This window comes from Alternaria atra (genome assembly GCF_907166805.1).
Source record: "Alternaria atra isolate CS162 genome assembly, contig: 28, whole genome shotgun sequence".
NCBI lineage: Eukaryota > Fungi > Ascomycota > Dothideomycetes > Pleosporales > Pleosporaceae > Alternaria > Alternaria atra.
In genome coordinates, this window is record NW_025091326.1 from 504,909 (window position 1) to 515,806 (window position 10,898).

A 10,898-nucleotide genomic window follows, 5' to 3' on the forward strand; every position below is an offset into this window, starting at 1 on the left:
TACATTAGTCCTGGATATATCCAATAGGAAAATGAGAAACATCGCAAATACCTGTAGGTGGCTGATTTAAAGGCCCATGACGATGCGCCGTAGAACATGCCCAGGGCTTCTAGCCAGGCCATATTTTCCATCTAGTGAGGGAGTGATGGCAAGATTACAAGGAGACGATGCGCTCTCTGAATGGCCGAGGATGCATTTAGCCTACATATCTGCGACGACCACGACGCAGGAAGGATGGCGCACGTGATGAATATGACCCTAAATGTGCACAGTGCTGCCCAGGTGTGACGTAGACCCAGTGGCGCAGATGCGGTCAAGAAGCACACATGGCGCACGCAGACACAAGATCTAGACCATGAACAATTTCCACGAACTGGCTGATACAAAAGAGCTATGAACAGATGTTTATTCTACACAGCCCATGAGGGAGATGGAACCAGATCCTCGGGATATCAAGTCTAAAGCTCCTAGAGCGCTTAACCCTCGGAAGCAGCCGCACCGGTAATAATCTCGACAAGTTCGCCAGTAATGACGGCTTGACGCGTTCGGTTGTAGAGAATCTGGAACTTGTTGATCATATCTCCAGCGTTCTTGGAAGCGTTGTCCATGGCGTTTTGACGCGCAGACTGCTCGCAAGCGTGACCCTCAGCCAGCGCCCAGAAGAGCGAGTTGGCGAGAGCGTACTCGCGGAGGTTGGGGAGAACCTCGTCCTCAATCTCGAAAGCAGCGAAGTTGGCTAGATACACAGTTAGACATGGCTCATCCCACTACAAAGCTGTGACGTACCAGACTGGGCAATAGCCTCCTCAGAGTAAGCCTCCTGGATGGTGGCCTCGTAACTCGAAGCGTTGATGAACTTGTTGTAGACGATCTTGACGGAAGCGTAGTCGGTGGGCAGCATGGAGATCTGGTCGGCAATGTGCAGGGAGTCGGCAAAGGTAGGAACGTCCTTTCCGGCACCAGCGAAGGACAGAACCATGTTCTTTCCGTTGGAACGACCCAGTTGCGCCTTGCACTTCTCGCCAATGACGGCCAGCTCAGTCTCGGGAGCCTCAAGAAGCATGGCCCTGACCTTCCTCGACATTCCGGAGTGGATACCACCGCAAAGACCCTTGTCGGAGCTGCAGACGATAACCAGGTTCTTCTTGCCATCACCCTCGATTGGCTTGGTCTCGGCGCTCTCGAAAACGGTGTTGGAGGTCTGACCGTACTTGCGGGACTCGGTCATGGCCCTCTGGGCGCGGGTGAGCTTGGTGGAGGCGACGACCTTCATGGTCTTGGTGATCTTCTCGATGTTGCGAATCGACTTGAGACGGCCCTCGATTTCACGGAGGGTGGCATAGCCGGCGGCGTTGGAGACGGTAAGGGTGGCAGGACTATATACACGATTTCCAGTCAGCACTTGACGCAGTTGGCGATGCAATTGATCCGGCAATGGGGGGTTGCAGGGCGCGAGAAAAGCTGCGGGCTAGGTGGGAGCGTACCGGGCGGCGGCGGCGGCCATGCCCGCCTTGAAGGCCGGGCGCGCAGCTCGTGAGATCATCATGGCTACGAATTGAGATGAGTGGAGATGGCGACAGCCGTGTGGTGGTGCTTCACTGCTGTCTTTGCTGAGCGGGAGCTGTGTCGGGCAATCGGGATGCTGAATTGCTTTGCGCGCTAACCTGCCAAGTGTCACGTGAGTCTCTCCAACACTGGACGCCGGGCGTGGTGCCTTTTACCAGCGCCACCACGTTTATGGTAACTCGAGTGCAATGTGAAATGTGTCTTTGGCGGACCCCCAACGCTCTTAACGTCCAAAAATGGCCCCAAACACGATATCGTCATGACAACATTAGACGGACATAGGCAGGAGCAACTGGATGAACAGGTGGCAAGCACTACCTGCCAGAGCCTTGACGCATCGTTCCGTATATTAGGAAAAACAAGCGGTTTTCGTCATGTCTGCTCTCTTTTGTAGCCTACTTGCAGTGTCTCCGTGCATGGATCGGTGGTGAGGTTACGCATCTGTTACGAAAGTCACTGGTCCAGATTTGATGAAGGCCGAACGCCCGTGCGCCGATGGACTTAGTGAAGCACAGCTGGGCAAGTGGTGGCTCCCTGGCGCTGCGCTTCACTTAAACTCAGCATTCCTCTTGTCCCTCGCCCGTCACCTGCGTCTTTCCTCCTCCGTTCTTCGACATCGCATCAATCGCACGACGTGTTTGCCCTTGCCCGGCACGCGTTTCTCCACGACTACTGCCCTTACATAGGGTCCGCTCTTTCGCATCCGCTAGGTTTCCTCGATCGGCGCCAGACTTCGCTGAGCACACCCGTCCTGTTTTTATTATCCACAATCTCAGCGCGTGCCTGTCTTTCGCATCATGTCTTCCTCAGACGACGACACTCCCCTAGTGAGAGGAAAAGACCAAGGTGAGTGCGTCCAGCAACCTGCGCTATTTGCACGCGCCACGACTATCTCCCTCTCACGCGCCCATCGCCCTTGTCAAATTCAACGCTCTCACCACCCAACCTCCAACAACCTTCGCCTCCACCCGATTCCCGCTCAATCTGGCGCTTCCATTGTAGCTGTGCTGAAGACTCAAGATGGCTAACAATAATTCTCCCATAGTCAAGTCAAACGAACAGATCACCAAAGCCGAAGACAGGAAAATGGACGCCGAAGTCCCTTCCAACGGTCACGTCGAGCCCGGCATCTCAATCCGTATGGGCCCGGTTGACGACGATGACAAAATGGATGTGGATGCGCCTGAGACCAACGGAAAGCGCAAGTCGCGCAGTAGCGTCACCAACGGCAAATCGTACAAGGACGCCAGTAGCTCAGAAGATGACGATAAGCCTTTGGTAGGTCGCCCTGAACGTATCTTATGCGCATTGCGATGAGCTAACCTCTCGGTAGAGTAAGCGGCGGCGGACCTCACAGCAAGCCAAACCTCCCATGGATGACTCCGACTCAGAGCTCAGCGATGTGCCCTTAAAGGCTAGGGTTCTCCCGAAAGCAAGCGCCGAACAGATCGGAGAGTCTGCGGACTCTGACGTGCCTCTTGCTAAGAAGCTCACAAAGAAGAAGGAGTCTATTGAAAAGGCCGCCGCAAAAGAGGCGCAGGCTTTGCGCAACAAGGAGAAGGCCGCCCCAAAACGCAAGCAGAAAGTAGAGAGTGACAGCGACGATGACGTTCCTCTTGCGAAGAAAAAGGTGCCAGCGAAGAAGGCGAATGGTGTTAAGAAGGAGGAGTCCGATTCTGATGCTCCGCTCGCGAAAAAGGCTGCCCCGAAGAAGGTCACTAAAGCGAAACCTGCCGCTTCCGCCGCCGCCGCACCTGCAAAGAAGGGCAAGGGCAAAGTCAAGAAAGAGGAGACAGAGCAAGATGACGAGGCTGAGGCTGAGGAGGACGAGTACCGCTGGTGGGAAGACCCAGGCAAGAGTGATGGTACCAAGAAGTGGGATACATTGGAACACGCCGGTGTTGTCTTTCCTCCGGAGTACGAGCCGCTCCCTAAGCACGTCAAATTGGTCTACGACGGCGTACCTGTCACTCTGCACCCAGAGGCTGAGGAGGTGGCTACCTTCTACGGAAGTATGCTGAACTCTACCCACAACGTCGAGAACCCAACCTTCAACAAAAACTTCTTTGAAGATTTTACTACTTACCTGGACAAGACTGGACACGGCAAGGATAAGGACGGAAACACAGTCAAGATCAAGAAGTTCGAGAAGTGCGACTTCAAGCCCATCTTCGAATGGTTCGACGCGGAGCGCGCAAAGAAGAAGGCTCTCCCGGCAGCAGAGAAGAAGGCACTCAAGGCCGAGAAGGAGGCCGCCGAGGCAGAGTACATGTACTGCATGTGGGATGGTCGCAAGCAGAAGGTCGGCAACTTCCGTGTTGAACCTCCTGGCCTTTTCCGTGGTCGCGGTGAGCACCCCAAGACTGGGCGTGTAAAGAAGCGCGTTATGCCCGAGCAGATCACGATCAACATTGGCGAGAAGGCCAAGGTCCCTGAGCCGCCCGTGGGTCATCGTTGGAAGGAGATCAAGCACGATCACGAAGGTACATGGCTAGCTATGTGGCAAGAAAACATCAACGGTGCCTACAAGTACGTCATGCTTGCTGCCAACTCCGACATTAAGGGTCAGAGCGATTTCAAGAAGTTTGAGAAGGCGCGAGAACTCAAGAAGCATATTGATCGTATCCGGAAGGACTACCGAAAGGATCTTAATTCCAAGATGATGGCTGACCGTCAGCGTGCTACTGCCATCTACCTCATCGATCAATTCGCCCTCCGTGCTGGCAACGAGAAGGGAGAAGATGAGGCTGATACAGTCGGTTGCTGCTCGCTGAAGTTTCAGCATATCACCCTGAAGCCCCCAGAGACTGTCATTTTTGATTTCTTGGGTAAAGACAGTATTCGATTCTACGACGAAGTCAAGGTCGATCCACAAGTCTTTAAGAACCTGAAACTTTTCAAGAAGGAGCCCAAGACCACAGGCGATGACATCTTCGATCGACTGACCACGTCGGGTCTCAACAAGCATCTTACAAGCTACATGCCTGGTCTTACCGCAAAGGTTTTCCGTACCTACAACGCCTCCTACACAATGGCTCGCTTACTGAAGGAGATGAAGGCTACTGGCACGATTCAGGAGAAGGTGAAGGCTTACAACGACGCCAATCGCGAAGTTGCCATCTTGTGTAACCACAAGCGTACTGTCGCCGCAAGTCACGCCACCTCCATTGAAAAGATGAACGAGAAGGTATGTTGTTATAACCCAATCCGATACTCACCTATGCTAATGTTTGTTAGATTAATGGTCTTCGTTATCAAGTTTGGAGGACCAAAATGATGATGATCGATGTAGACCCCAAGATCAAGAAAAAGAAGGGCGCTGAGTACTTTGAGCGACCTGAAGATCTCGACGACGAATGGGTCAAGCAGCACCAGGACGCGGAGGTCGAAGAGATGCGCCAAAAGATCACCAAGAAGTTCGAAAAGGACAATGAGAAGCTCAAGGCCGAAGGCGAGAAGGAGATGAAGCCTAAGGAGCTTGAAGAGCGCATGGACAAGGTCAACGAGCTAGCTGCTAAGTACAAGAAGGAGAACAAGACTGGCAAGGTTGAAGCCGAGGGCAAGGGCCCAACTGTTGAAAAGCTCGAGGCCAACGTCGATAAGCTCAATCAGCGCATCGAGAACATGAAGATCCAGATGGAGGACAAGGAGGGCAACAAGGAAGTTGCCCTAGGCACATCTAAGATTGTAAGTCAACCCACATCCATCTGGCATGACATTTGGCTAACCACAATCAGAACTACATCGATCCCCGTCTCACTGTAGTCTTCTCCAAGAAGTTCGACGTCCCCATTGAGAAGTTCTTCTCTAAGACACTTCGGGAGAAGTTCGACTGGGCCATCAAGTCGGTTGATGAAACCTGGGAGTTCTAGAACAAAGCATGCATGCAGGGTGGTTGTCTTCTGTCTTCGGACATGTTCGTAGATTTGCATCGGGTGCGCACAGCATTCCAGGGTAAGACTGAATGGGCGGTATTTAGCAAAAAAGCATGATGAGATTTAGTACTACTTCTGTGTACAAACGGATAGGTGGCACAATCGGGCGAGCATGCGAAGTGTCTTTCTGATCTTATTATGCTTAAGGAGTCACCACATAGCGTCGAGATATTCATAGTAGCTCTCAGATCTAGCCTTTCGTCTTTAACAATATATCGAATAGAGATACTCAAATGATTTTGATCACTGATGCATATGCAAGTGCGGGACGATCACCATCGTTAGTCAGCGTGCTATGCATGAACGGCTGTTCGACATAAGGTTGTGCATGCATGGCTGGAGATGCACCACCACCGAGTCAGACCTGGCTGCAGAACTTGCACATCGGCTGCGTCGCACAACCATGCAGGAAAGGGATGTGGTATATAGCGGCGAAAAGAGTGCGTCGCAGCCAGTGGGAGGAGTTATGTACCTGCTTTGCTTTATTGCTAGGAGGTACAGATCGGGGCGTCTCTAGATGCCTATGCTGTGCTACGAGGCACCGATAGATCTCGGCACCCGGAAGCCGTGTGACATGATGCAGGTACACATTTTGGGTGTTTACGTCGCCGTCCTGAAGCTTGACGAGTAAAGTCTAAGCTGCCGACGGCATTGGGCTGGAGAGTAGACGCGGCAGCGCAGGGTCGCAACAACAACGAGCACTCGGCCGGCTACGAGCTCTTACTTGAGCCAGGGTCCATAGTAATGAACGCATATGAAGAGTGCCGCGAAGCGAACATTCCTTCGCAATGCCTGCTTCCATAGAACATTTGATGTTGTCATGAAGCGAGGGTTTTATGCAGGCTAGACGTTAAGCTAGAAGAGCAACCCCAGCATTGCAGTCCTAAAGGGAAAGGTGAATGAGCACTCCGCATATGTTTGCTTCTTATTCGGCAATCGCTCGTCAATAGATCGCGAATGTGGCTTACACATTATACAACGACGTCTGAGGAAGCCCAAAGATGGATTGCTACGTCAGCAAGGGATTGCCTGGTAAATTTGTTCGTTCGAACAACGGACTGCACTTGCCCCTGAATAAACCCCCACCTTGGGCTGTCATGCGACCAAGTTTTGATGCTTGAGACAAGGTCCAGCACTGCGGGAGGAGCGCGCCGTCGTTCACCGCCCGCTTCTTGTACATCTCCCGCGACAACCGCTCTATCTCCAGGAGAAAGGAACAGTAAACGTCATGTTCTGAAGCTGGCGTGATGCGACAGAGTACAAACATGGTGTCTGCATAACACCTGCATCCATAGATGGTGGTGGCGAAAGACGCCTTCAATACAATGCATCGGGGTCTCGCTACATGAAGAACAATGCCCACACTAATCTCGGTCGACTTGCTTGCGGAGCGGACCATTATGGTGTGCATATGATCAGCCACAAGTGCCTCGCCATGGCTGGCTGGCTGTTATAGGCGTGCATGTTTTGTTTTTTTCTCAATGCGAATGGCCTCAGTGATGCAGGTGGCTCTCCTCTGAAGAGAATTATCGTCGGGCTTGGGTGTGCATACTTGAATATCGGCCTGACCTGTCCCCTCTCCTGCAGGTCAATGAGTCGTACATATTGGGCCTGAGCTATATGACATCGTTGTTGTGCCGCGGTATCCTACTGTGAGCATCCCTCTTCGCGATTAGTCCCTCTTGTTCCAGCCCAGCACCCACGATCGCGAGGGCCGCGTGTTATCTTCTTCCCAACGCGAGCAGGGCAGACGATCGCAGAGAATTGCCTCGCCTACAGCAGCCGTGATATTGTCCTTCGCTGTTGGATTATCGCAACGAGGGTCTGAGCGCGATCCGCAACGCTCAAATCTCCACCCCCGACTTTGACATTACAAGACACCATCCGCCCACTGCGCCATCCAAAATCTCCTAGCGACTAATTGTTGCGCGCACAGCAAACGTAAATCAGGAACATACGCGACCCCCAGAAATGGCTTCAGAAGAGGCGACCAAGCCTTCGGTGCTGATAATAGGAGGCTTGGGTAAGGCTTACGCTGAGTACCATCCAAGCATGACAGGAGAGCTGACCATGTGGATTAGGCTACACCGGACGACACCTCACCAAGTACATTCACGACAACAAGCTCGCATCGCAGATACGCATCGTCGATAAACACCTCCCAGAACTAGCATGGCTCGCACCCGAATTTAAAGAAGCGTGCTCGAGAGACCGATTCATACAGGCGGATGCGGCGCAGGAAAGTGCGTACCCCTGACCGCATCTCTCGGTGCAACGGATGTCTACAACGAGACGTTCGAGGCTAACTCGAACCCTACAGAATCCCTGCCTCGAATATTCGATCGTGAAGGCGGCGCAGAATTCGACTATGTCTTTAACTGCGGCGGCGAGACCCGCTTCGCCCAGGATGAAAAGGTGTACGAACTCCGCTCCTACGGCCTATCCATGGCTATCGGACGCGAGGCCGCGAAACGCAAAGTCAAATGCTTCGTCGAAATCAGTACCGGCATGGTCTACAAATCCGACAGCACACCCAGCAAAGAGTCAGATAAGCCGAAGCCATGGTCAAATCTGGCGAAGTGGAAACTCAAGGCTGAGGAAGACTTGGCCAAGATCGACGGACTGAACCTCATGGTTATGAGGATGGCACATGTCTATGGGCCGTACACGAGCAAATTCTTGAGCACGGCGCTTTGCATGGCCAGGGTATACCAGAGCAAGGGAAAAGAGATGCGTTTCTTGTGGAAGGAAGACCTAAGAACGAATCTAGTGCATGTTGAGGACTCTACGAGGGCGCTATGGCATGGTGTGGAGTGGTATATGAAGGGCCCTCCAGGACGCAGACCGGCACCCACGTTCAACATCGTGGATCATGCAAATCATTGTACGGCCTTCCACTTTTCAGCATTCGATTTACTGCAGTACTGACATTGCGTTACAGCTCAAAAACAAACAGCTCAGCTCATGGGCGAGATCTTCAACATCGAAACCGGCTTCCACGGCACACTCATCTCGGCTTTTGCACGACTGAACCTTGATCATGTCGTCGATGAAGTAAACGACGAGACTCTAGACCCATGGGCAGAACTGCAGCAAAAAGCCGGCATCAGCTCATCGACACCGCTGACACCATACATGGAGAAGGAGCTGCTGAAAGATGCAGATCTGAGTATGGATGGAAGTTTGTTCGAGAAGGAGACGGGATTCAAGTAAGTCATTCTCTTCAACACAGAATGTATTAGAGGTGACAATATGCTAATACAATGACAGATACAACATAGAGAAGATCACAAGAGAAAAGGTCGAGGAGGTCATTGAAAGTTACAAGAGGATGAACTGGTGGCCATAGCCGTCTTCCTGTTCAACTCAACTACTTCTTTTCCATCGATACCCTCCCTCTTGTTACGACCTTCCTCACGACGAACCCCCTTTTCCCGTATACCCAAAGACCAAAACAATCACCTTTACATTTTTCGAAACGACAATCATTCGTTCAGCATAATAGCGCAAGTATGCATTATCTGGAGCTTTTCAAAATGGCTATCGTCGACCTGATTCGACATCTTCACACTCTGTGGTCTTTTTATGTCTTGTAGGCATCAGTATGCGGTGGTCGCTTTTCATGTGTGTCATCGTTTTTCTTGTATGTATGCATGTATGGGGAGTGTATCTGGTATGTGCACGTTACTGTATGGTGTTGCTTCTGCTGTTGATGTTGGAGCATGCGAGTCATGGTGTTACATACCCCTCAATCTAGCATTTATTCATATACACCGCCACTTGTATTGGGATGACTCACTGTGCCAAGCTGTTGTCCGGCTGTGAATGGGCATGTCAGGGGTATGTGACATATGAGAAACGTGCCTATTGATTGGACTCAGTTTTGAGATCCAGATTGTCGTGTCATCTACCCAGATGGATGCGATTTAGGCCATCGACCAATCTAGTCAACGCCGTGTACCGCTCAGCACGTACAGGCCTGGGGGACATTACTTAATGTCAACCAGCTCGACTACACTTTCAAGAACTGTAGTGACAAGCAGTCGATACTCTCGGCTTCGAGTTTCCCTTTTTTACCCTAGCGTACACTTCTCGAGACAAAAAACAACTTTCTCAGCAAGACCCTCTGAACAGGCTATGCGAAAACAATATCAAGCCATTTCCACTTGCTGCAGGGTGGAGAATAAGTCTATCAAGCGCCCGCTTCCCCCCAGGGGAAAAACGAGAACTATGGTCATAAGCCTCAGTCATTTCGTACAAGTACGTCATGTCATGGATGCAAACTGTTATCGAGACAATAGCGCCGCATTGACCCGGCCTCAATGCGCGACCCATCTTTGTGGAACGCTGTGTAGTCTTCATCTGCAACAACTCGACTTTATCGAGAACAGAGTCGTTATAGGCCAACTCCATGAGACTTGTTTCGGCATATATCTAGCGACATAATTGAGGTAGACACTTCAGATCTACCAGTTCATATCATTTGTTTGCTTCATTGTTGATATATGCCCAGCAGGGTCTGACATTGAATGAGCCAAGGACGAGTTGAAAAATCTTGTGCCGGATTTCTGTACGTAGTGGGAGATGACGACTTTGGGAGTTGTGCTGAATACTGAAAGATGTTAGTTTAATGGAATGTCGCTTGATTCTGTCTTGAAACGTACATGGGTAGGAGATGTGCAGACAAATGTTCCATGGACACCATACCGTTCGACGGGAAGTGAACGGGTGCATCCTCCAGCAAAGGTTCAGCCATTTCCACTTGCCAGCTACTAATGTTTTTTTATGCTGAATCGAGATCAGTAGTGAGCTGGATCGAAGGCGAGTTCACAGTGATGGCGGTGGGCAAACTCAAGTAGAAGCAAGGGTGGTTAACATTGCGCTAACAACTTTTAGTAGGCAACAATAGGCTGCATAGCAGTACTAGTCAATGCTTGCACTACCACTCTTCACGCTGAGATAGACTGTAGTCAACCTTGGAGGAAGAGTGCTAACGACGCCGCCCAATCATCATTCATGTGTGGTGTTTGAAGCGCGGGGCTGCACCCTGGCCTTTCCACTCTTCAACCGACCTCACTACAACAGCATTAAAACAAGCACTTTCTTCGATTATCTTCAGTAGAGTGTGAGCAATAAGCGATATTCTAGCCAGACCAGACATGTCACTAATGCTCGACTGCATGTCCCGAACGCGAGCGCATGCAAAGGAGCTGCGGGTGTGAGGCAACTGCGGCATGTAACTCGCTCAGCCTCGCGATGTGCAGTCTAACCTCAACGGGCTCAAAGGGGCCAGTAGGAGTTGTTTTGCGTACAGGAACGGATAAATACGCTGCTGCGCCCTCTTTGTTATAATAGCCTCATATATCCATCACCAACGCGAAAGAAAGCCAGGCAGCA

At 51.4% G+C, this 10,898-nt stretch overlaps 4 protein-coding genes across 4 annotated transcripts; 2 read left to right on the forward strand and 2 right to left on the reverse strand.

Moving 5' to 3' along the window:
• Nucleotides 1-476: 476 nt before the first annotated feature.
• ALTATR162_LOCUS7219 (uncharacterized protein) lies at nucleotides 477-1,543 on the reverse strand (the record flags this gene model as incomplete). Its single annotated transcript, XM_043314847.1, has 3 exons — nucleotides 477-736; nucleotides 787-1,376; nucleotides 1,485-1,543. 3 exons carry the CDS (start codon nucleotides 1,541-1,543, stop codon nucleotides 477-479), a joined length of 909 nt encoding a protein of 302 aa, XP_043170782.1.
• Nucleotides 1,544-2,586: 1,043 nt separating this feature from the next.
• On the forward strand, nucleotides 2,587-5,438 carry ALTATR162_LOCUS7220 (uncharacterized protein; the record flags this gene model as incomplete). Its single annotated transcript, XM_043314848.1, has 4 exons — nucleotides 2,587-2,844; nucleotides 2,900-4,753; nucleotides 4,804-5,253; nucleotides 5,304-5,438. The coding sequence occupies 4 exons, from the start codon at nucleotides 2,587-2,589 to the stop codon at nucleotides 5,436-5,438; spliced, it is 2,697 nt and encodes an 898-aa protein (XP_043170783.1).
• Nucleotides 5,439-7,472: 2,034 nt separating this feature from the next.
• Nucleotides 7,473-8,850, forward strand: ALTATR162_LOCUS7221 (uncharacterized protein; the record flags this gene model as incomplete). The annotated part of the gene is made up of 5 exons (XM_043314849.1): nucleotides 7,473-7,524; nucleotides 7,583-7,744; nucleotides 7,822-8,385; nucleotides 8,443-8,710; nucleotides 8,772-8,850. The coding sequence occupies 5 exons, from the start codon at nucleotides 7,473-7,475 to the stop codon at nucleotides 8,848-8,850; spliced, it is 1,125 nt and encodes a 374-aa protein (XP_043170784.1).
• A 1,130-nt stretch (nucleotides 8,851-9,980) lies between these two features.
• ALTATR162_LOCUS7222 (uncharacterized protein) lies at nucleotides 9,981-10,257 on the reverse strand (the record flags this gene model as incomplete). The annotated part of the gene is made up of 2 exons (XM_043314850.1): nucleotides 9,981-10,113; nucleotides 10,166-10,257. 2 exons carry the CDS (start codon nucleotides 10,255-10,257, stop codon nucleotides 9,981-9,983), a joined length of 225 nt encoding a protein of 74 aa, XP_043170785.1.
• Between the last annotated feature and the right edge of the window lie 641 nt (nucleotides 10,258-10,898).